Below are 24,926 nucleotides of genomic sequence, written 5' to 3'. Positions count from 1 at the left end.
TCAACACTTAGATTTTCTAGATAAGAGAATAGATCATCTCTACATGAGATCAGTTGAAGACATGTTGCTTCAACTGATTCTCCAAGGTGACTCCTTCACCTATCATTGTGCTGCATCTCATCCACATGCTGCACCATGCTGCACTCAATTGCTGGACCTCATGCTGCCACTGTTGTCCCATATACCATAATGCTGTCCCGTAGTGACATTGCCATTCCATGCTTGCCATACAGCTGTCCCGTTTGCTTGCTCCATCCAGCTTCATTGCTGTCCCAAGGCTGTACTATACAGCACCATATGCCTTCATCATGCTGCCACGTATCACAATACTGTGCACAGATCTGCCCCATTCCTATCCATGTTGTCTCTTGATCTGAGGTGATAAGGCCTGCTGCCTATCACAGTATAGCTGTCATCTACAATTCACTTCAAAACCCATTGATTGCAGTCCAAACTATCTTGATTTTCAGTTGGTCTCAACAGCCATACACACAACTCCTTGATCCTTGAGACAACCCTGTTTAGGGCCTGTTTGCACCCTCAAACAGTCCTCATACTAATTCACTCTTCAACAACAACTTGGCCTCTGATCTAAGCTCTCCATGCTGTCCTGAAGTGGCATTGCCTCGCTGTCTCTTCTTGCTGCTGCTAAGGCATCCAGTCATCATCTTTGGGCTGCATTTGGCTATGTATAGAGTGTGGCTTAGTCTCCTTGTCACTGCGTCTAAGGGCTGTCCTAAACCTTTCCAAAACAGTGTAGTATGACTGTGTTTAGGCCTTACCTTGCTGCGTATAGATGATCCTCTAAACAACTCCCTTCTTGCTGCGACTAAGTAGCCTCTGTTGACTGCTGTTAAGGCACTCTTTTAGACAACGAGTTAGGGCAGGCTGGGGCAGCGTGTAGGAGCAGGTTAGGGCAGCATATAGGGCTGGTTTGGGCAGCGTATAGCAGCAGGGATCTCCTCTCTTGGACTGTGGCTTAAACCACCCTCTTTAGGATTGCGGCTATGGTAGTCTAGAACCTCTTCAAGATTGCGACTAAGGTTCTTTTGAACAACACATAGTTCTTTTTCCTTAGGGCTGCGTATAGGTGTCTTTTAGGACAGCGGATAGGGTCTCTTCTTAGACCCTCCATGGCTGCGTATTACTGCTTCTTCATAGGGCAGTGTTAGGGCTTCCTTCACCGTGCTAGATCTCCCTTTCCTCCTGCGTCTAGGGCTTCTTCATTAGGGCAGCATAGAGCCTAGGGCACTCCCTCTAGATTAGGGCAACGTTATCCCTTAGGATCTCTCCTCCTACTAAAACCCAAAGACAAGTAGAGAGGAAGAGATCCCAAGTGTGTGTCCAAATGACTTTCAAGGCACCTCTATTTATACTAAAACGTTGAGCATATGTGGGGTTTATTTGGTTGCTGACCGACCTTGATGAATTGTCTCATAACACAAATAATCGGAGTCAGATGATCTTTAGATCAATTCTACACCTCTCGATGTGAGGGATCCATGAAAAATATCAGTTGCCATTAGTAAGATGACCCACATGGAGTTTGGCCCTAGTTGCCAATTTTAACACTCCCTCTCAACTAGGGAGAACTCCATCCCCCGATCCATATGTCCGACTGTACTATCTCTGCCATCAGTGCCCGACACTGCAATGCTCTGCTCTGCTCTGCTGAGCTCCGCTCAGTTTTTCTTTGCTCTACTGAGCTCTGATCAGTTTTTCTTTGCTGAACCATGAAGAAGAAGAATTGATCGAGAATGTCTCATACCATTCTCTACTGACCCAAAGTCAGTGTCATATGAAGAGAGTGTGTCATACCACTCTTACTAACCCGAAGTCAGTTTTATTGATCCCAGATCAATATCACAAGAGAGTGTCTCAAACCACTCATACTAATCCCAGACCAGTTGGAGGTCATCCTAGCATAGGGAGTACGGTAGATACAACGATGCGTCCATCGATAGTATTACTATGGTCCCTAACCCATTTCCCTGCTCATTGATCAAATGAGAGGTACTGCCCATGAGTCCCAGACTGCATGGGTAGGATGCCTCGACAGGAGATCTAATCATCTTGTCCCATAGGAGAACTAATCTTCTTGGCTCACAGGAGGACGAATCATCCTGGCTCATAAGAGAACGAATCATCCTATCCCAAAGTCGCCTCAGGGTATCACAGGGAATGCTGAGCTATTCAACCTATACACAACGCACCATTAGGGGAGGGTGAGTTGCCTTATGGTCGTGTGTTGCTCCAGTAAGTACCCCAATCCCCCAAGAGCTCCTAGAGCTCCGAGAGCTCAATGCATGCAACATGCAGGACCCTTATACGAAGGTCTCTCAATGACTCCAAGTTGTTTGGGAAAGTCACATATTTGACCTTTCCCTGGGGCTTTGACAAAACGTTTGCGACCTGTACATCAGTCTCAATGCGATGGAGCCTCCTCGCTCATCGATTTACCATATCCCAGATAAGGTAGTATTTGATGTCTCTTTGTTGGAGCAATCATCGAATACAGGGTTCCTCAACAATCGAATCCCCCCCTGGTTGTCACAGAGAATCACAATGGTATTCATTATGTGTACAAATAGCTCACTAAAGAGCTTCTGCAACCAGTCAACTACACACGAGATCATACTCGTAGCTATGTATTCGGTCTCGGTGGTGCTTATAGCAACCGAATTTTGCTTCCTGCTCATCCATGATATCGAAGTAGAATCCAAAGAGAACCAACACTGAGAAGTGCTGTAGTGATCCTCCACACTCCCAGCCCAGTCAGCATTCGAATAATCATGCAGTTTCATATTTTCGGCATTGTATCTCAATCCATGAAACATTGTGCCCCGCAGATATCTCAGAAGATTTTTGGCATTGATCCAGTGAGGCTCAACCAAATATGAGCTTACCATGCTAACTGCAAAACATATATTTGGACAGAAATTTACCAAGAACTTCAATGCAAATGAGTTTGTGAAACTCAGAGGCATTTCCCAAATCTGGTCCGGCATCATCAACATATAACTTTTGAAAGTTAAGATCCTCGAGGTAGTCAGGGGCTTGCAGTTTACCATTCCACATCCGGAATCCAACTCTCTCTTACTTCTACAAGTGAGAGGGTTTGCACCTATCAGAGATAGGTCGTTCTCAGAAGGTGTTGGTATGATAGGTCTATTATCCACAACCTTCAAACAATGGTTTGGATCGGCTTCACTCTTAGTGAATCTCAACTTCATCTGACAGCTATCAATCCTCTCATACTAAGCCTGGGGTGTTTTGCTTCAAGCCATAGAGGGCATTCTTCCACCTGCACACATGAGATTCCTGATCACGAATCTCAAACCCCTTGGGTTGTTCCAAACCTGTGGACCTGCTACATGAGGGGAATGGTCCCCTTGTAAGATTTTCCTTCGGTACATCTCAAAAATGTACCTTCATGCTCTTCTAGAATTCAGGCATCCCTGTTACCATCTGACTCACATCGGGTAGGGCCCCATAATAGACCTCTAGTGCTATAGATGAGATGTGTCAACTGACATGGTCCCCAATGGACCATCCTGCAACTTGGTACAGATTGCCAATCCTGAACCCATGAGTAAAAGCATCTTTGAAAATTCAATTTTCAAACACGTACCTTTCTATCGATGAATGCCACCTTGAAACCTTTGACTTCCATTGCCAAAATGGACTCCAAGTTCTTCTTGCGATCAGGTACATAAAAGAGATTCTGTAGATGAATCGAGTTACCCTCATTCAATTGAGGGGTAACACCCTTTCTGGGATAGGTGGCATCGACTCCAAGTATAATCCCACGAATGTTTCCATCTCTACCAAATTAGAGAGAGAGCACCCTTCTATCTGATGGAGTGACTTGAAACACTACAATCAATAAGCAAGATTCCCAAAGAATCTGAAGGAGAGGGCCAATACAAGATAACAATTCTTTATCTTATCATAAACAACATTTGATTCTTCATACCAGGGGTTCCTTGCTTTCTCTGAAGAGTCGGCCATGTCCTTGATGACCTGCATTACCTGTCATTCCTCTAATCATTGAAGATGTCCCTAGAATGATTGTTATCATCATCAAGTGATGTGTCCCTGCCAGTCGGACACTCCTTCGCATAATGGCCGAACTTATTTCAACCAAGGCATCTGCCTTTTATTCCACCCTTAGATCCAGACTTCCCATAGAAGTGATCTTCAGGTAGACCATTAGAAACTTCCGCTGCACCACTCTGATAATATTTTTTGCTTCGACTTCACCCTTGGTGAATTAGAAGAGGGATGAGGAATCCATTGATCCTTTCCCAACTGTCTTGATGATTACTCTTTCACTCTTGCTTGGGCTTTGTCTTCACCTCAGCTCTGATACCATGTTAATTTTATGTATGTTTTATGCTAGTGCAATTTATTTCAATTTTCACAGTTAGCTCAATATCTTTTCCAGATTAGCAATCACATCAGCATTAAAATAAACTACAGATAGAACATAAATATAAATCGCAGAAGACAAGCCAATCAAGAGGACACAAGATGTGGCTCTAGTCAGGGACAAACCCCAATGTGGGGAAACCCTTGATCAATTCTTCTTATATGTTCTTCAATAGTTCAGCAGAGAGAGAGAGAGAAATAGTACATTTTCAACAGAAGTCAACACTTAGACTTTCTAGATAAGAGAATAGATCATCTCTACATGAGATCAGTTGAAGACATGCTGCTTCAACTGATTCTCCAAGGTGACTCCTTCACCTATCATTGTGCTGCATCTCGTCCACATGCTGCACCTCTCCGTGCTGCACCATGCTGCACTCAATTGTTGGACCTCATGCTGCCACTACTGTCCCATGTACCATAATGTTGTCCCACTGTTAGTGACATTGCCATTCCATGCTTGCCATACGACTATCCCGTTTGCTTGCTCCATCTAGCTTCATTGCTGCCCCAAGGCTGCACTATACAACACAATATGCCTTCATCATGCTGCCACCTATCACAATACTGTGCACAGATCTGCCCCATGCCTATCCACGTTGTCTCTTGATCTGAGGTGATAAGGCATGTTGCCTATCACATTATAGCTGTCATCTACAACTCACTTCAAAACCCCTTGATTGCAGTCCCAACTATCTTGATTTTGGGCTGGTCTCAACAGCCATACACACAGCACCTTGATCCTTGAGACAACCCTGTTCAAGACTTGTTTGCACCCTCAAACAGTCCTCATACTAATCCGCTCTTCAACAACAACATGGCCTCTGATCTAAGCTCTCCATGCTGTCCGGAAGTGACATTGCCTTGCTGTCTCTTCTTGCTACTGCTAGGGCATCCAATCATCATCTTTGGGCTGCATTTGGCTATGTATAGACTGCGGCTTAGTCTCCTTGTCGCTACGTCTAAGGGCTGTCCTAAACCCTTCCAAAACAGTGTAGTATGACTGTGTTTAGGTCTTACCTTGCTATGTATAGATGATCCTCTAAACAACTCCCTTTTTGCTGCGGCTAAGTAGCCTCTGTTGACGGTTGTTAGGGCAGCGTATAGGGCTGGTTTGGGTAGCATATAGGAGCAGGGATCTTCTCTCTTGGACTGCGGCTTAAACCACCCTTTTTAGGATTGTGACTAGGGTAGTCTAAAACCTCTTCATGACTGCGACTAAGGTTCTTTTGAACAACACATAGGTCTCTCTCCTTAGGGTTGCATATAGGTGCCTTTTAGGATAGCAGATAGGGTCTTTTCTTAGATCCTCCATGGCTGTGTATTACTGCTTCTTCATAGGGCAACATTAGGGCTTCCTTCACCGTGCTAGATCTCCCTTTCCTCCTGCATCTAGGGCTTCTTCATTAGGGCAGCGTAGAGCCTAGGGCACTCCCTCTAGATTAGGACAACGTTATCCCTTAGGATCTCTCCTCCTACTAAAACCCAAAGACAAGTAGAGAGGAAGAGATCCCAAGTGTGTGTCTAAATGACTTTCAAGTCACCTCTATTTATACTAAAACGTTGAGCACATGTGAGGTTTATTTGGTCGCTGGCCGACCTTGATGAATTGTCCCATAACACAAATAAATTCATATATCCATGAATACTTATCAGAATGAGATGATCTTTAGATCAATCCTACACCTCTCGATGAGAGGGATCCAAGAAAAATATCAGCTGCCATTAATAAGATGACCCACATGGAGTTTGGCCCTAGTTGCCAATTTTAACACGAAACAACGAGAGAAATGGAATAAAATTAGGTTTCCTTTCTCTGATACCACATGTTAAAATGTGAAAATAGAGATATCAAAAAACAATACAAAATGCATGCACATAGAGGCACTAGAAATTACCCTAAAAACCCCTAGTTGGGAAAACTAACTCCAAAAATATATCTATTATCCTTGGTCAAATCTGCCATGCCAAGCCAACATCGACCAATTGAGGCATCTTACAATGGAGTTACTAAAGCTTTTAAATGGTACTAGCAAAAAATATTTGGATTAGCTATTGAATTGAGTAGGTTCACACACTCTCTAACACAATGTTGAGATTCACAAGAGAGATAATCAAACAAAACCATCTTAAAATTCAAAGTCCGCATTATAGAGAAGCATAAACAGAGACTAGATCTGTGCAACACTTGAAGAGAAATCAACTAAGAAGAGTGTGACCCTAAAAAGAAATAAGCCCAACCATGGTACCCTTAGGTAAAACATTTTGTTAAGATTGAAAGACAGTGACATGATTGAATAATTACTATTGGGAGTGGGTGAGGAAAATTATATATATTTAGTCAAGAGGTTGGGCACTTTCCCCAATGGGATTTATGAGCCTATGTGTACAAAGATGACCTTAACCAAGTCTAAAAGTACAAATAATCATATAAGGTAAGATTGTTTGTGGCCAAGAGTGATGTTACAACATTTTAACAAATAAGTTTTTGCATAACAATTGCATGGTAGTGTTGTGACTTAGAACATGTTGTATAGTATTGAAATTGAGTATTATATGTTAATGAGTCCTTTTGAAACTATGGAAAAATTGAGAATTTCATTGCACATATCTAGTTTCTTAGTAATTGTGAATTAGTTATATGCTATAGAATCTGTTCTTGTGAACTAGCCGTCACACTTCGCTGTTGATCTTCAAGTTTGTTATTGTAACCACAAAATCTAGAACTCCTAGTGCAAAGCCTCACTAGTCAACCTAGGTCTTATGGCAACAAGGGATCAACTATCGCTGTCACCTCAATGGCTTCTCTTCAACTGTTTAGTGGTGGATCTTATCCCCATAAGGGAGGCTTCACTAAAAAGAATCACTAGGAAGATATTCAAATAATGAGGGTTCAAGTGTGATGCAAGGTCTACAAATTGAAAGAAAGGTATTGGCCAAGCCTTAAAAGGCTAAGATGAGAGTTGCCAAGAGTTCAAGTACACTTGCCTAACACCTTTATGGTTAAGAAGAAAAATGCTATAGGTTAGAGTTTTTATGATATGCAAATTTAGTGTACACAATGTGTTAAAATTGGCAACTAGGGCCAAATTCCACTATGGGCAGGTCTCTTGAAGAAGATAATTATGGCATTGAATTCCTATTTTCGAGGGGACAAAAATCGACCTAAAGATCGACAAATTTGGATACGGAGAAATAGGTTTTTGAATTTATGTTCTCTCACATGTGAATTATCAAGGTTGGTCTCAACTCTATGTAGGCTCATCAAGCCCTATGGTCACGTCACTTTACCCCCATTAAGTTGTATATATAGAGGTGCCTTACCCTTATTTACACATATCCATATCTCATTATTCTCTTTGAAATAACCGCAGAAGAAGAAGATCTCTAGCAAAGATAATAAGGGCAAGGTTGGGATCTATTTAGTCTCCTTCATGGGCTGAGTTCCTTAGGCAGGAAGTCAAGGTCGGTTTGGAGAAAGTTTGGGCTTATCTGTGAATGATTCTGGGCTCATTTATCTTCAATTTTAGGACCAAGTTTGAGCAGAAAGGGAGCCGCACTTGTCAAGGGCTATTGGATGGTGTTTTTGGTATACTTTTGTATGGGTCTTCTCTTCAACTATAAGCCGCAATCCTAATGGAATGGTACGGGTAGGCCATAGTACTAATGTCTCTTGACACAAAAGGCAGAGAGGTTGGTTGGTATCACATCTAGGCCGTAGGCCTAGCCTCCATGGATCAGATGGACCAAAAGGCTTATGTAGGGGCTGGCATTAGCTTAGATCTGTTGATTGAATGTGAACAAAGATCCTAGAAGAAAGGCCGCAACATTAGAAGGAAGTCTGGAGGTATTACAATCATGAACCCATAAGCCCTAACCTAGATTTAGTCTATGCTTTGTCTACCGTTGACCGCTGACCATGATAGATTGTGACTGCAAGAATGCATACTTGATTGAGGTGCTTATTTGGCTTTTGAACAGTGGTTCTGGTCATCACATTGACAAGGCAATGTTGACATTGATTGTACTCTCTCATCCTTTGCTGAACATTTGATAATAATAATAAGGATTGATCAAGGTGTTGGAATTTCTAAGTTTAACCCGTTAGAAATTCTCCCTGTACTATCTGATTTATTTCTTCCTACTTGTTCAATTATTTAACAAGTTATTTACCATGTAAATATTGAAAATAAATACAAGTACAGTATCAACACATACAGATCATCAACTGAAAGTAAACAAGCACACAAGTGACAACATTGTTTTTGGACTAATGTCCCCGGAAAAACCCAATGTAGAAAACCTGGTGCAGTTATTCAAAGGGTTTTATTATTATGCAGTTTCAAAATACAACTTGGGTGCCAGAAATGGATCACCCAACAGAGAATGCCCTCGGCAGTAGTACCTCTCAGTCGGAGACAGATATTCCGGCTAAATCATAGGATGAACGATCCCACAGCAACAATGCAGCTTCTGCTGCTCTGCGTCACTCTGATAGGGGTTGCGTCACCCTATCCGACTCTCCAGCTCCCAGTTTGTCTCACGAAAAATCTCCCAGCGCTGCCTCTAGGCCTTGCATTAGCGTTTCTGGCCCACCATCAGCCTCTCTGGCTCAGCGTCAGCCTCTTTGGGTTCTGCATCAGCCTCTGGAGCCTCTGCGTCTCACATGTTGGCCCTCTCTGGCTCTACGCAACTCCTGGCTGCCTTTGGCTGGCTCTGCATGGCCTCTAGCTGGCTTTGCGTCAACCTCTCCCGGCTTCTGCGCCGATCCTCCCGGTACTAACTCTACCTCTTTGTTATGTATTCACTGCCCCTCAACTGCAACTCAGATCACTCACTCAATTTCCTGAGCAAACCCTGCCCTAGAAAATCAAGTTTTTGATCTCTCTTGGTGTGTTCTCCAATTGACCCTCAAGCCTCCTCTTATACTTTTCTCGTTGGTCCATCAATGACCGAGATTAAATCTCTAATCAACGGCTAAGATTAGATTTGGCTTGATCCATGACTTTTGGACCATTCTAACCCAGTTTTATATTAATACTCATTAATATTTTATTTTTCCTAAGTTTAGACTTAGGAACTCCATTAAAAATATTAACTATTTTAATATCTCCCAAACCGGTTAGATTCTGCCCAAACCATTTCTGGGTCTTGGAGATCTTGTGTGCTTTAGCCTCGCCACCAATTTTGGTGGCTAGAGCACATCCGATGCTACCCCAAATCAACACTCCTTCTTAGCAAGGACTGTGCTCTAGTAATACTCCTCACTGAGTATCACCCTGATCATCCAACATCGGTCCCTGTGCTAATGGTAGGCCTCCCTGCCCAACATCCTCTGCATTGCTACATCCTATATTGCTGCCCATGCCCCTGCCACTGCCATTGCTGCATCTGTACAACAGCTCCCTCTGCATTCGTGCTGCTACCCATGGCCCTGCCACTGCCACTACTGCATCTGTACGGCAACTCCCTCTGCATCTGTGATGCTGCCCATGGCCCTGCCACTGCCACTACTGCATCTGCACTGCCTCCCCTCTCATCATGCTGCATCGTGCTGCCCATAACACTGCCACTGCTAACTGTTGCACTGCAACTGAGTTACTGTGAAGTAAGCAAGTGATCCTCCCAACTCTGATATCTTTGTCAGGCTAGAAACATTCCCGATGCTGAAGCTCCCTCTGTTGTTGACAAGTGCTCCCTCTACTGACCTCTGCGTTGTTGCAACAACTCCATGCATCTTGCATTGTTGCCTTATGCTGCCCCGGAACTCCTGCACTGTAGCACCCTCTGTCGCTCCATCCGCATCTGTCTCCATCGACATCCCGCCTGTCTTGCTACTTCTCTTCGAGGCTCCCATAGCAAGGTATAATCCAAGAGGTTGGGTACCTCAAGGATCCTGCCCCTCATCGTCTGTAGTCCGTATGACTACAACTCGATGTCTCCCCACTTTCTCTCAAGTGGCGCATGATCACTCATGGCACATTCGTGATCTGTCTCCACTTCTTTCTCCGCCCTCGCTGGCGCTGCCTTGGTCTCAGAAGCTTCTCCCTTGCTCTTCTTCCTCAGACACTGGTTCGCATAGTGATCCAGTTCCCCACAATGGAAGCACTTGACCTTGGAGAGGTCTTTCTTCTTCTGTTACTCTTGCTTTCTCGCAGATGCTAGAGCCGCATCCTCTTCTTCCTCCTTGATTCTGACCCCTTTACCGCTACTTCCCGCCTTGGTCAGCCGTCTGATCTCTTCTTGATGAAGAGTTGCCCACAGTTCCTCCCAATCCGGAAGGTTCAACCTGCCCAATAAGCTCTAGACAAATACCTCCCAGTCCTTTGAGACTGCGTTCAGTGTGGTCCTCACCAACATCTCCTCATCCGACATGGCCCCTATGGAAGTCAGCTGTTCCCGGATCTCCGTTAATCGCCTGAGGAAGATATCTATCTGCTCTCCCCTCTGCATCTGGTAAGACAACAACTGATTTTCAAGTAACATCTTCCTCTGCACAGAAGTATGCTGATACAACTTCTCCAGGGCATCCCACATCTCATTTGCTGTATTCTTCTCGGCAATATGTGGTACCACATGATCCTTGACCCTGTCAAGGATGATGCACTTAGACCTGGTCATTGCCTCCTCGTACTTCTCATTTTCAGCTGGGTCAACTGGGATCGCTATCGTTTTCAAGGCGAAGTGCTTGATGCGATACCTGTCTAGAATGGACAAGATCCTGGCCTTCCAGACTACGAAGTTGGAAGCTTCGTCCAGTCTATTTTGATCTCTTAGCCCATTCATTGCCATTTCGCTGCTCCTCTGTCGACTCTTCCGAGTCTCTCTACTTCCCTCTTGGAAGTCCTCTGATCGACTCCTGCTGAGTCTCTCAACTTTCCGTCCAAAAGTTCTTGATTTGACTCCATTTGAGTCTCGATTTCCCTTCCAGAAACCCCTCTGCCAATGTCGAGATGCCCCACTCCGATCGTTTGTGCAACTGCACCACTGATCCAGATTCCTGTTGGTTTGGGGTAGCATCGGATGTGCTCTAGCCACAAAATTTGGTGGAGAGGTTGGGGCACATGAGATCTCCAATACCCAGAAAGGGTTTGGGCAGATTCTAAACAGATCATGAGATATTAAAATAATTAATATTTTTAATGGAGTCCCTAAGTCTAAACTTAGGGAAAATAATATATTAATGTGTATTAATATGAATCTGTGTTAGAGTGGTCCAAAAGACATGGATCAAACCAGATCTAATCTTAGCCGTTGATTAGGGACTTAATCTCGACCGTTGAGATGTCAACAGGAAAGTTATAAGAGGAGGCTTGAGGGTCACTTGGAGAGTACACCAGATGATTAGTCATTCTATTCTCTAGAGCGGGGTTTGCTAAGAGAGATAGAATCAGTGATCGGGAGAGTAACTGATGGGCATTGAGTACAAAGAAACAGAGAAGGTGGATATTGTGCCGGGAGAGCAGCGCAGCAGCCAAGGAGGGTGACACAGAGACAAGAAGGGCTCACGCAGGGCCATGCAGAGGCAGCCAAGTGCTGTGCAGAGCACCAGAGGGGCCAGCGCAGCTGACGCAGAGGCTCCCAGAGCTGACGCAGGGCCCCCTGGGGCTAACACATGCCAAGAAAGGCTGACGGAGGGCCAACATGAGACGGAGAGGGGCTGACGCAGTCTAGTTTGGGTAGATGCTAGGGTTGCAGAGCAGTTTTGTGTTGAGGAGCTGTTGGAAGGATTTTCTGGGGTTTCATCCAGGAGATTTCTCTCAAATTGTGAGGTATAGCTGCTAAGGAAATTCTCTGTTGGGTAGGCCAATTTCGGCACCCAAATTGTACTCTGATATTGCTTAATAAGAAAACCCTCAGATAGCTGCACCGATTTTGCTGCATTGGGTTTTTCCAAGGACATTGGTCCAAAAATAATGGTGTCATGTGGTGTGATTGTTCTTGTTTCTTTTAGTTGCTGATCTGTAATATGTTGAGCATGCACTGGTGTTTGTTTTCAGTATTTACTTTGTAAATAACTCGTTAAAGAAAAAATAACAAGTAGGTAGGAATAAATCAGGAAAAGTGCATGAAGGGTTTCTAAACTATGTAAACTTAGAAACTTCAACAATTCCTTGGCTAGAAATCCTCGGCAGCAACTCCCTCCTCCTTGGTCTTGCCCTATTAGGTACTGTTTTGACCACAATACCCCACCAGCTTCGCTCCGCAAACTACACACAGCCTCCTATGCCCCATCAATCTGAAGGTCTGAGCCTCTAGGCTCTGCGCAATCCCGACACTGGCAAAATCTGCACCTCCTGGCCACAACGTCGATCCTTCCTGACTGAGAAAGATGACTGGGCACTGCATAGGTCAGGTCTGCTCCTCTTTGCCTCTGCGTTGATCCTCCTCCTGGCTCTAACTGATGACGCAGGCTCTCTGTGTCACCCCTTCCTCGCTGCTTTATGCTAGGAACAACTTCTATCACTCGGGACAACTGTTTCTGTTGCTATTGCTTTGCTCGACTGATGCCTTCAGTTATCCAGTGATCTGCAACCACGCCCTGATACCATGTTGGAATTTCTAAGTTTAACCCGTTAGAAATTCTTACTGTACTATCTGATTTATTTCTTCCTACTTGTTCAATTACTTAACAAGTTATTTACCATGTGAATACTGAAAATAAATACAAGTACAATATCAACACATGCAGATCATAAGCTGAAAGTAAACAAGCACACAAGTGACACCGTTGTTTTTGGACTAATGTCCCCAGAAAAACCCAATGCAGGAAAACCGATGCAACTATTCAGAGGGTTTTATTATTATGCAGTTTCAGAATACAACCTGGGTGCCAAAAATGGCTCACCTAACAGAGAATGTCCTCGGCAGTAGTACCTCTCAGTCGGAGACAAATATTCCAGCTAAATCACCTGATGAACGAGCCCACAACAACAATATAGCTTCTGCTGCTCTGCGTCACTCTGATAGGGACTACGTCACCCTGATAGGGACTACGTCACCCTATTTGGCTCTCCAATTCCCAGTCTGTCCTACGAAAAATCTCCTAGCGCTGCCTCTAGGCTGTGCGTCAGCCTTTCTAGCCTAGTGTCAGCCTCTCTAGCCCAACATCAGCCTCTCTGGCCCAGTGTCAACTTCTTTGGGCTCTGCGTCAGCCTCTGCATCTCACACGCTGGCCCTCCTGGCTCTGCGTAGATCCTGGCTGGCTTTGCGTGGCCTCTGGCTGGCTCTGCGTGGCCTCTAGCTGGCTCTGCGTTAACCTTTCCTGGCTTCTGTGCTGATCCTCTTGGTACTAACTTTGCCTCTCTGCTATGTATTCATTGCCCCTCAGCTGCAACTCAGATCACTCACTCAATTTCCTCAGCAAACCCTGCCCCAAAAAATCGAGTTCTTGATCTCTCTTAGTGTGTTCTCCCACTGACCCTCAAGCCTCTTATACTTTTCTCGTTGGTCCATCAATGGCCGAGATTAAATCTCTAATCAACGACTAAGATTAGATTTGGCTTGATCCATGACTTTTGGACCATTCTAACCCAATTTTATATTAATACCCATTAATATTTTATTTTTCTTAAGTTTAGACTTAGGAACTCCATTAAAAATATTAATTATTTTCATATCTCCTAAACCTGTTAGATTCTGCCCAAACCATTTCTGGGTCTTGGAGATCTTATGTGCTTTTGCCTCTCCACCAATTTCGTGGCTAGAGCACATCCGATGCTAGCCCAAATCAACACAAGGGTTTCCCCATCTTGGGGTTTTTTCCTGGCTTGAGCCATATCTTTGTGTTCTCTTGTTTTGGCTTGTCTTCTGCATTTACATTTAATGTTCTTTCATTAGTTACTATCATATGGTGATGGTTAAAGTGATTGCTTATTGTCTAATGGAATTGATAATGGGCTAATGAAGTAACTAACCTAAGCAAATAACATGTTAACTCAAAATTAACATGGTATCAGAGCTGAGGTGAGGACAAGCCCAAGCAAGAGAGTGGAAGAAAGCAATCACCAAGAGAAGATTGTTTTCAAGTCTCCATGGTTTCCTCCTCCTGCAAGAGTGAAGGTTCCAAGGGTCGCTATGTCTATGAACTTTGGAGTTTTACTATGGTGTGAAATTTCAACTCTCTAAGTTCTCTGCAGCTCTTAAGGTATAGTGCAAAACTATTATCGATATTTGTATGGGTTTCTAAAGCAATTCATCCAAGCCTTTCTGAAGTCTTCTTTTGTTGATCTCCTGAGGCCAAATTCATGATCTTTATCTATAACATATTCGACACTTGTGAAGTCTATTCAGAGATTTATCTATATGATATTTTCAGTCCTCATCAAATTTGTGTCAAGTGAAATTCTGTGGGCTAATTCATCTCTGCCTAAGGTTTGATCTTACATTTTATGAAGCATCAATTGCAATGATCTTATCCTCTAATTTGAGCCCAATCTTTCTCTGACTCGTTGGATGTTTTTAAGTGGAATCTGAGGCAAATTTTGTTCACCTTTGAGGACTGTCTGCATACCTATTATGCTTATGATCTTCTATATCAGTATAAAGACATCACTTAAGTCTTAGTCCTGGGTGTCACAATTCAGAGCATGGAAGTTTGACTTCATAGTATGGATAAAAGAATTTATGGGGTAAAGTTATGGCAGCATAAGCCCTATTTTGTGACATCAAATTTGCAACCGGATCTAGGATTCATCTATTGTGCCAATTCTGAAAAGTCTTGTCATTCTTTAAAATTTTGTTTTGAAAGAATACTTAACAGGTCTATCTAAAAGAGTCACAAGAAGTCTCTGCCAAGATATTCAGTGTTGCAACAGTTCGATGGAAGGCTCAGTGATATTTTTGCTTCAGGATCTCAGTACAACAACTATGTTTCAACTTTCTCTCGATGTACCTATGTCTGATGATATTGGCATAGGCAAAGCTACAAGCATAGGTTTATTTTTACGATGGCCTCTCTATTTCAACTTCTACTCTGTTCTGTGGCTCATCATCATGAATCTCTATAGTGGCATGACTGTGTCTCATTATATCTTCACATTAGCTTGATACGTATCTTCTCTAATAATCTGCTCAAACTCCATGGTTCAATTCTTTAGACTTGCATGATTCAAATTAATTTCTCTAAGTATGCCTTAGTCAAAAGCAAGATACCTATAGTTGAAGGCAAATAATAACAGCAAGTTCTCACATCCTACACAGAAAGTGACCAAATACATATGCAGGGCCATTTGACATTGAACCATCTGTGCAAAAATTATATTAAATATCATCCTACTCATCTTCACAGAAACCTTTCATGGAGACCTCTTAATGCCTGGTCAGTCTATTTTTGCAACCAAATGCAAGTCTGGCTGGTATATGGGTTTAGGGTTTATCATAATCACCCTCCTTCTCCTGCCTATAGGATTTCCATCAATGGTGTTAAGATATGCTCCAGTTTGTGGATCAACAACTTCCGATAACCCCAGAAGGTGATAACCAGTGGTGACTGAAGGAATTCGAATTACAGGTGTTGACTTATCAAAAGGTCTGTGATGAGTTCCACATGAATGATTTGGAACTTCTGGCTTTGAGAAATGCAGTGCTGGACTCCAAAGTTCCTATGGGGCAAGTGCCTAAATTATTATATCAAGTCTCCCACAGACAAGACTACATCTATCCTACGGGAAATTAAAAATATTAATGTCAAATACAAGTTTATCCATGAAGTGTTGCTTATGATTATGGAACCGATACATGAGGCTTGTTTCTGTTTTTAGGCCTGGGAAGACTGCACATACAGCACTCTGATTCATCAGAAGGAACTTTGCAGGTTATCTCTGGTATTTAAAGGGCAACTTGAGTACTATCTTAGATGGTGTCAGGATTATAATTTGTGAGAGATATGTGATTGACCTTATTATCACCAGTCAACCAAGGAGTGAAAAGGAGAAGAAGTGCATGGCACTTTAGAACAGTTCTTTATATCAACCCCTATCAGGATAAGTACTTTGAAGAATGTGCATTCTGTGACTTCTCAAGCATGATGAGCAGAAGATTCTGATTTTGTCATCTTGATTAGATTATGCCAAAATCTTATGAAGAATAGTTTTATAAACATGGATGCCTGAATGAGGAAGACTCTTCCTTATCATGGATTGAGTAAATTGATACGCTGATAGCTGTTATCTAGCTATGAAGGATCATTCAATTGTGATAAGATAATCTCATGGGTTGAAGAATAACTTCAGAATTATCTTATTTGACATGAAGCTTTCTAATCATATGGGAAGCCCATGATTGAAGTCAAGCTTCAGAGGAAACTATAAAATCCCTGGATTAATAGCAGATTGCAGATAGTCCGATATTCAGAGGGAACTATGAAGTTGGATACAACCATGGATATTGTCTGTCCAACAAGATGATGATCGTCTTATTTATCAATTGTATGTCTTGCCACGAAGACAATTCACAAATAACTTCTTATTAAGATAGTAAGATCCAAAGTGCACTGCAGAGAGTTGCTGGTCGGACAGTGTGGTAAATAGTAGAGAGCACATCTGAGTGCCATATCTCTTGAGGTCCACCTTCAAGGACTGAAGTCAGTTACTTTGAAAGAGAATGCACAAAAGCAGCCAACATGGCCATTTAAGTAAACTCCACAGCAGCCATTTATGCCCACATTGTTGTATATTACAGAGTAGGATTCAGAGAACCCTATATTTTACATGTTAACAATAGATAACATTTTATATGGTACAACAAAGGACATTCCTGTTTATGGAAGAACACTACCAGAATTATGGCATGTTTGATTGCATTAATAAATTATCTACAAAGTGGATGGATCTTATGATGAGTAGACTGCCAGATGGACACTTTGCACTCTGGAAAGACAAGCTTAGGCTTGTGATCTCCTTGAGAAAGAGGGAGTATGAATGTCAAATATTTTCTTCATCATGATATGCAAGAAGCAGAGGATTGCTAAGTGCTGCCAAGATCTCTATTGCCAATATGGCTAGTTGTAAATCAATATGTCTGTAGAAAGTTGTGTATACATCTATATGTTGTTGGGTGGAGCTATGAGGCTCCCATTGACGATCTGATCATCAATATCATCTCCAAGATCTAGTCTTGATTTTCAGAAAGCAGCCTGACACTATTCCTTATATGAAGGGATCTTTGGTTAAGATTGAACATTGAGCTCTGGGAGTTCCTGGAGACTTGGGGTACTTCTTGAGCTATGAGCGACCATAGGGTGAGTGGGTTACCTTCCCCCATTGATGCGCCATGTACAAGGTGAGTGGTTCACCTTCCCTTGTGATGATTGGCATGTGTGTAGGGTGAGTGGTTCACCTTCCCCTACGATTGATGACATATGTATAGGGTGAGTGGTTCACGTTCCCCTACGATTGATGAGATATGCATAGGATGAGTGGTTCACGTTCCCCTATGATTGATGAGATATGCATAGGATGACTGGTTCACGTTCTCCTGTGGATACCCCAGTGGGAGATGCATATAGGCATCTGCTTCTTGTCACATATGGACATGTCAGTGGGACGTGGCTCATCGTTTCCCCACATGTAGGATACTCATTTCCTGCGATCTGTGGTTGACATGTTGGTGGGACGTGGTTCATCCTTTCCCCACGTGTAGGATCCTTCCTATGATTGTTGGTTGGCATGCACGTAGGACGTGGTTCACCACTTTCCCTACTCTAGGTGGTTTGCATGCATGTAGGATGTGGTTTATCCTTTCCCTATGATGATTGTGACATGTGACTGTATGATATGGTTCATCCTTTCCCTACGTGGTTGTGAGGAGGATGTGATTTATTCTTTTCTTGCTATTGCCCCAACATCATCCTACCCATGTTGTTGGGACACATGGGAAGTACCTCTCATCTAGCCAATGAGTTGGGAAAAGTGGATAGGGAACATAACGCTACCGATGGACGCATCGTGTACTACCGTACTCCCTATGTCTAGGATAATGTTTAACTTTATCACTTGGGATCAAGTCTCGGTTATGTGCACTGACTTTTCTCAGTGGATAGTGGCAAGGTCTTGTGACTCACTCTCGATCAATTCTTCTTCATTATTTAAATTTTATATTAGTGATCAACAGAGTTGAGACAAGATGCAGAGATGATGACAGGATGGCATGATAATAAATGGATTGACAGATGGAAATCTCCCCAGTTGAGAGGGAGTGTTAAAATTGGCAACTAAGGCCAAATTCCACTTTGGGTAGGTTTCTTGAAGAAGATAATTATGGTGTTGAATTCCTCTTTTCGAGAGGACCGAAATCAACCTAGAGATTGACAAATTTGGATAAGGAGAAATGAGGTTTTGAAGGTCGACCTCACCTCTATGTAGGCTCTTCAAGTCAAATGGTCACGTCACTTGACCCCCATCGAGTTTTATATATAGAGGTTCCTTCACCCTCATTTCCACACATCCATATCTGATTATTCTCTCTGAAATAGCCGCAGAAGAAGAAGATCTCTAGCGAAGATAATAAGGGCAATGTTGGGATTTGTTTAGTCTCCTTCATGGCCGTGTTCCTCAGGCAAGAAGCCGAAGTCAGTTTGGAGAAAGTCTGGGCTCATTTGTCTTCAATTTCAAGACTGAGTTTGCGCAGAAAGAGAGGCACACTTGTCAAGGGCTATTGTATGGTGTTTTTGGTATACTTTTGTATGGGTCTTCTCTTCAACGATAAGCCGCACTCCTAACATAATGGTACAATTAGGCCGCAATACTAATGTCTCTTGACATAGAAGGCAAAGAGGCTGGTTGGTATCACATCTAAGATGTAGGCCTAGTCTCCATGGATCAGATGGATCGAAAGGCTTATGTAGGGACTGGCATTAGCTTAGATCTGTTAATTGAATGTGAACAAAGACCTTAGGAGAAAGGCTACAAGATTAGAAGGAATTTTGAAGGTATCACAATCATGAACCCATAAGCCCTAACCTAGATTTAGTCTATGCTTTGTATATCGTTGACCATTGAACATGACAAATTGTGACTGCAAGAACATATTCTTGATTGGGGTGCTTATTTGGCTTTTGAACAATGGTTCTGGTCATCACATTGACAAGTCAATGTTGACATTGATTGTACTCTCTCATCCTTTGCTGAACATTTGATAATAATAATAATAAGAATTGATCAAGGGTTTCCCCATCTTGGGGTTTTTCCCTGGCTTGAGCCATATCTTTGTGTTCTCTTGTCTTGGCTTGTCTTCTGCATTTACATTTAATGTTCTTTCATTAGTTATTATCATATGGTGATGGTTAAAGTGATTGCTTATGGTCTAATGGAATTGATAATGGGCTAATGAAGTAACTAACCTAAGCAAAGAACATGTTAACTCAAAATTAACGCAATGGCATACACCAACTTGAGAAAATAACCTACAATTGGTACGATCTACAAAGTAGAAAAGTCTATTGAAGAGGCAAGCAAGGGTTAGGTAAACAATGACACTTTTATAGCAGAAAATGCATATGACTAATAATTATCAAGACATGTAATTTTGGGGGGAAAGCATGCAACTAATGATCGATCTTTCCTTTTTATACGTATTGAATGTAATCCCTTTGATAGGGCAATAACAAATGGACATTAAATTGCTATTAAATGCAGACAGATTTAAGCTAACGCTAACCCTAGTTACCCATAAATTGAAGAGAGAAGGAAAAAATTAAAATGACCACCACATGCTAGTCTAGTGCCTTCTCCTAGTTGGGTAATGGAGTCAATGATGGTGAGGTCAAAGATAGTGGAACCTAGATGAGGTGGGAGGATGAGCAAGAAGCCTCTTTTAAAACCCTGAACGACTCTCTTTAAGTGGAGATTTAAGATCACAGGAGAAATACACAAAGTTCCTTTGATCGATTCTTGAAGGACTAACTTTGTAAAGCATAAAGAAACAAGATTTCATTAAAGATATTGCACCTTTTAATATGGCATTGAAACAGAAGAAAATTAGCAATCAAATTACTCCATTCAATTAAGAATCACTTCATCAATCCAAAACAAGTCTACTCATGCAAAAATATCCCTCCTAAGACAATTCACTCCACCAAGATCAAATTGCTTCTGAGAGAAAGGAACAAGAGCGCTAGTAAGCACTTTTTAAGAGAGAGAGAGAAGTGTTGTGAATGTGTGATGATACAAATGAAAAGTGTCTCCCCTCTATATATATGATGGTAACCAAGTCACTTTTTACAAATTTACAAGTAGAATCCCAAAAAAAATTACTTGAATGTTAAAATATGCCTAAAAGACACAAGTCAACCTTAAGATAAAGTCAAATGTGATAAATAGATCAAAATAGCCCACACATGTAGGAATAAAGGCTCTCCATGATGATGTCATCCTATCAAAATGGACAATCTCCATCAAGTGACAAAGAGGCTGATGAGTTCTCTTCACTCCAAGAAATCATCAAAATGCATGCATATATCTCCAACTAACTACTCTTCCATCATGACGTCATCTTCAAGAAGGCTTACGCCACTCTTTTAGGGCATATGGGGGTGACATGGCATGTTTTGAGGTAAGCTTGGCACATTGGCATGATGTAGTAGCCCTCCCAAATTATCTTAATGATAACCATCATAATCTGGGCTCTAGAACAAGGCAAGATCCATCAAATAGTGTCAAAACTGACTTGGTGTTGTACTGGGACCAAATGGGCTTATCATTAGTCAAGCCAATGCCTTGGCTTCTTGGTACAATGATTCAACATCTAGAGGTTTATCAAGGGGCATATCACCCTGTAGAGTCTCTTCAAAGCCCAATGTCCATCTCATGAGGGAAACATTAGGACTACAAGGTCATGCCTGCTCTCAATGATGGGAAAAATGTCCTCTGAAGGTGTTCGATAAGTTTCAAGTCTTCCTTCAGAGGATCTTTGCTGCATGAGTGATGAACCTCCTAAAACATACCCTCAAGATCAAGTTAGATCAACATCATCAGAGAAAAAACTATTGAAGTATCATTTTGAGCCATATTCAATGTTAGGGGCACAAAGATAGTTGACACAAATTTTTCCTTCCAATGTCTTTCTAGCTCTGGTTTTGTAAGCAGGTTACCACACTTGTGTTAGGGCTGATGATGCCTTCAGCCCTATTAGGTGCTTCCAACCCTCAAGGGGAATGACATCTCATAGGTAGACCCATCAATCCATATTTGCATGTGATTTATAATGATAATGGAGTGGGCCAAAATCCGGTGAAGATGGCCATAGCCATGGTACCAACTAGACGGGGTCCAACATGTTTGAGTATTATAATGAGATGAGGGAGCAATCGTGGAGGCATGCATTACCCTTTTCCTTGGGCTGCTTTTTCCACCCCTTTGGTGTGGCTTTAACTTAATGATTTATCTTTCTTTCTTGCATAGCTTAAAAGACCAAGCTTGCTTTATCCTTTTCCAATACCCCTTAGAGATTTAATAGTTTCTCGCTGATTGGGGTTGGGACAGTCAAGAGTTCCTCTTTGATCGAGCATGATATGTTGAGGAACTAGGTGATGGCTAATGAGGGGGATAGAGCTCATGCTAGGATTTTTCCCATACGCTTACTAAGTCCCAACCATCTTTTGCATTTTTCTTTTCTTTAGTTGTGGCTTCATATGCTTTTATCGTTCTTCCAGCTGCATCAACCTCTTAGGGCAAATTTCCGGGCCCTGACTCAAAGATGAGCATATAACTTGATAGTTCCAATGACAAATGACAATCAACCCCAAGAATGGATGTGGATAACCAGGGAAGCATGGAATGTGGTAAGTATTGATTACCTTGGGCACACTACTTCAATCAGTGCCTCCTATTAGTGTTCCTTTTGAAGAAAGGACCTTAGGGGAGGTCACACTAGACTTATGGGCAAAGGATGACCTCCGAGGTGAAGCCTGGTAACAAGGGTACAATCAAGAGTGATCAATTTTCCAGCTTGGCCTGCGATCCATATTAGTATGCTCTAAAACATTAAATGAAAGCACTTCCAAGAATGGTTAATGTATCTTCCAATAGATGACCTAGCTTCCTTTAAGAAGCATGTCGGACGGGAGAGAGCACTGACCGGAGTCTATATGGCAAGCTCTGATGTAAAGCTATCTGTGGGCCACCATAGGGCTGCTTGCTGGATGACTGTCAAATGAGGAGATTTTTTTTTTTTCCCTACAGGTTACCCACTTTTGGTGGGTTACAGTTACCTTAACCATTATGGTAGAATTCGGACTCAACAATGACTCATCCAGTGTCCAAAATTTGTTGACTCGAAAGACTTGGTAAAATAGGCAAAAAAACTGTGGACAATAACAATGTGAAAATCTTATTCTTTTTCAACTAAATTAAATATCAACTTTAACAGTATCAGATTACTACATTTATCTTTACCCCTCTATCAGCAAGCTGAATTGAAGTTCTCTGGCATGGAAATAAAAATGCAAAGAGCCCCCAAATTTAAGATTTAAATGAGAGTGTGCATAGTCGTCAACTTTGAAAAATCAGGACAAAATTGGCAGATTTGGAAAATGGCTGTTTTTCTGATGGCATGAACATTTTGGAGATGGAATGGATTCCTTGAAAACTAATCTTGACTATAATGAGGAATGATGTATGGAATGAATGTGTAATAAGGTATACAGGAAAGTGTTACTGGATCACCTCCTCAGGGGGAGCTAATAGTTGTTTGGCATTCATTTTGACATTGGTCCTGTTTGAATATGCCATTAATTTCATGGCTCTCTTCTTGTTTGCGTTGCCTTCCTAATGTTACCTTTTCTTTTCAACCTTTCTCCTCCTTTCACTCCAACTAGAAGTTGGCGGCTTTGAACTTGCATTTCCAGACAGAGAAGCCAATTTTTGGATGGTCTTCTACAAATAGTGCACGTGGATAAGTAGATAAAATTTCATGGTGATATTGTGTCATGGGAATTTGTCTGCTTGCTTACTGTGTTAGAGCTACTAATACAAGTTGACATCCATGATTCACTCTCCCAAAACACAAGATTTCTGTCATTCTTTTCCTCATGATATTACAGAGTAAATTAAAATTTAAAATCGTGCATTATATGTTCACTTACACAAATTGATAATGTTGACTTCTATGTTGTCTCTGTGAGGCACACTTTACCTTTTTACCTTGTGTGGGCTAATGGATTAGAGGAAGATCAATACTTTTGTTGGAATGGAGCTTGCAACATGTTTTTTCTCTTTTGATTGAAATCTTCATACTGTTAGGTTCTCCGAGAGGGGTTTCCACCTCTGGGATAGTGGATTAGAGCAAGATAACCCATCCTTTTCTTGGAATGTCAATGGAGTTTGCAACATCCTTTGCGGTTTAGACAAACCTTCATGCTGTTTTTTTCATGACGATGGTTTGCCAGATGATACCAATTCCCCTATTAATAGCTCAAATTTGGGAAGGCAAGCTAGTATTTCATGCACTTTATATTTAAACATGAAATAATGTTGGACTTTTAATACTACACATGATTCTTGAAAAATCCTATTACAGTTTGTTTTCCAACCAGGTATTTCAATGCAACTAATTAGACAGACTGATTCCATCAGATTTTCAAGTCACCAGAATTATACAATATGAAGTTGAATGTGCAGATATATGCATAATTTTATTTATGTGCATTTAATTTTATAGAAGCATTATACAGGATCAGTTTTATGTTGAAAGCTGCAACGGTTTGGTCACTGATGTACAATATTTTGGTTGGAATAATATCTTGTTCAAACAGGAAAGAAATAAAGCTTATGGATCATGAGAAGATCATTCTTTGTACGTACTTCTGTGAAATGGCTCCTTTGTAGATTGTCTTGTATAAATTGAAACCTCAGGGTTATGCTGTTTCTTCCTTTGGTTATAGGCTCAGTTAATACTGGTGTATAGGTTGATATGTATGCTACCTATTTTTCCTATATACCCATGTAATTGAAGCGTCATTTATGCTGAACGTTGTGCATTGAAGAGTAAGAGAAGCAAGAGGAGCTTGTAGCTGTGACAGTAGCATTTTTTGAAAAGCCAATTTTTGGTTTGCTGTGAAAATGAATCATGTTTGAGTGAAATTGGTATAAACATATCATTGTAATGAAGTTTCCATCTAGGACGAGGGTAATGTTGCTGCTACAGAGATTTCTGTTTGCATAATAAAATTCAAAGCCTTCTAAAAGGAACATTGAAGAGAGGTTATACAATCAACTGCTTTGTGACATCGAAGTATTGTCATTGCATATTCTTTATTTCCATCCTACCCTTTTTCAAGTTTTTTACAAAAACAATGCGTAATTCAAGTAAAGCTGGTTGGACCTGAAGAGAGTGCTATTCCAAACATCAAAAGAAACACGGAATATTTTTGTTAAGTATATAAGAGCTCGGCCAGGCAAACATACGATAGTCTTGTGGAACAGTGGTGCATAGATTTGGACATATAACTCAAGCTTTTCCCATTATTGGCCTTTAAAAAATGCTACGTTGTCTTAAAG

The 24,926-nt window shown here is 41.7% G+C and overlaps 1 protein-coding gene across 1 annotated transcript in view; it reads left to right on the top strand.

Annotated features, from left to right (window-relative positions):
• LOC149174890 (kinetochore protein) overlaps positions 1-24,653 on the top strand; it is a 210,134-nt gene extending 185,481 nt beyond the window's left edge. Inside the window, exon 13 of the mRNA XM_089421002.1 lies at positions 24,182-24,653. Coding sequence (XP_089277128.1) covers positions 24,182-24,254 — 73 coding nt within the window. The 3' untranslated portion in view covers positions 24,255-24,653. The remainder of the gene's footprint in view (positions 1-24,181) is intronic.
• Positions 24,654-24,926: the final 273 nt, after the last annotated feature.

This window comes from Pinus tabuliformis, chromosome 4_1 (assembly GCF_031772625.1).
Source record: "Pinus tabuliformis cultivar Carrire ecotype Pingquan chromosome 4_1, CPIR1, whole genome shotgun sequence".
NCBI classification, from domain to species: domain Eukaryota; kingdom Viridiplantae; phylum Streptophyta; class Pinopsida; order Pinales; family Pinaceae; genus Pinus; species Pinus tabuliformis.
This window is presented reverse-complemented; position numbering and strand designations above follow the sequence as displayed.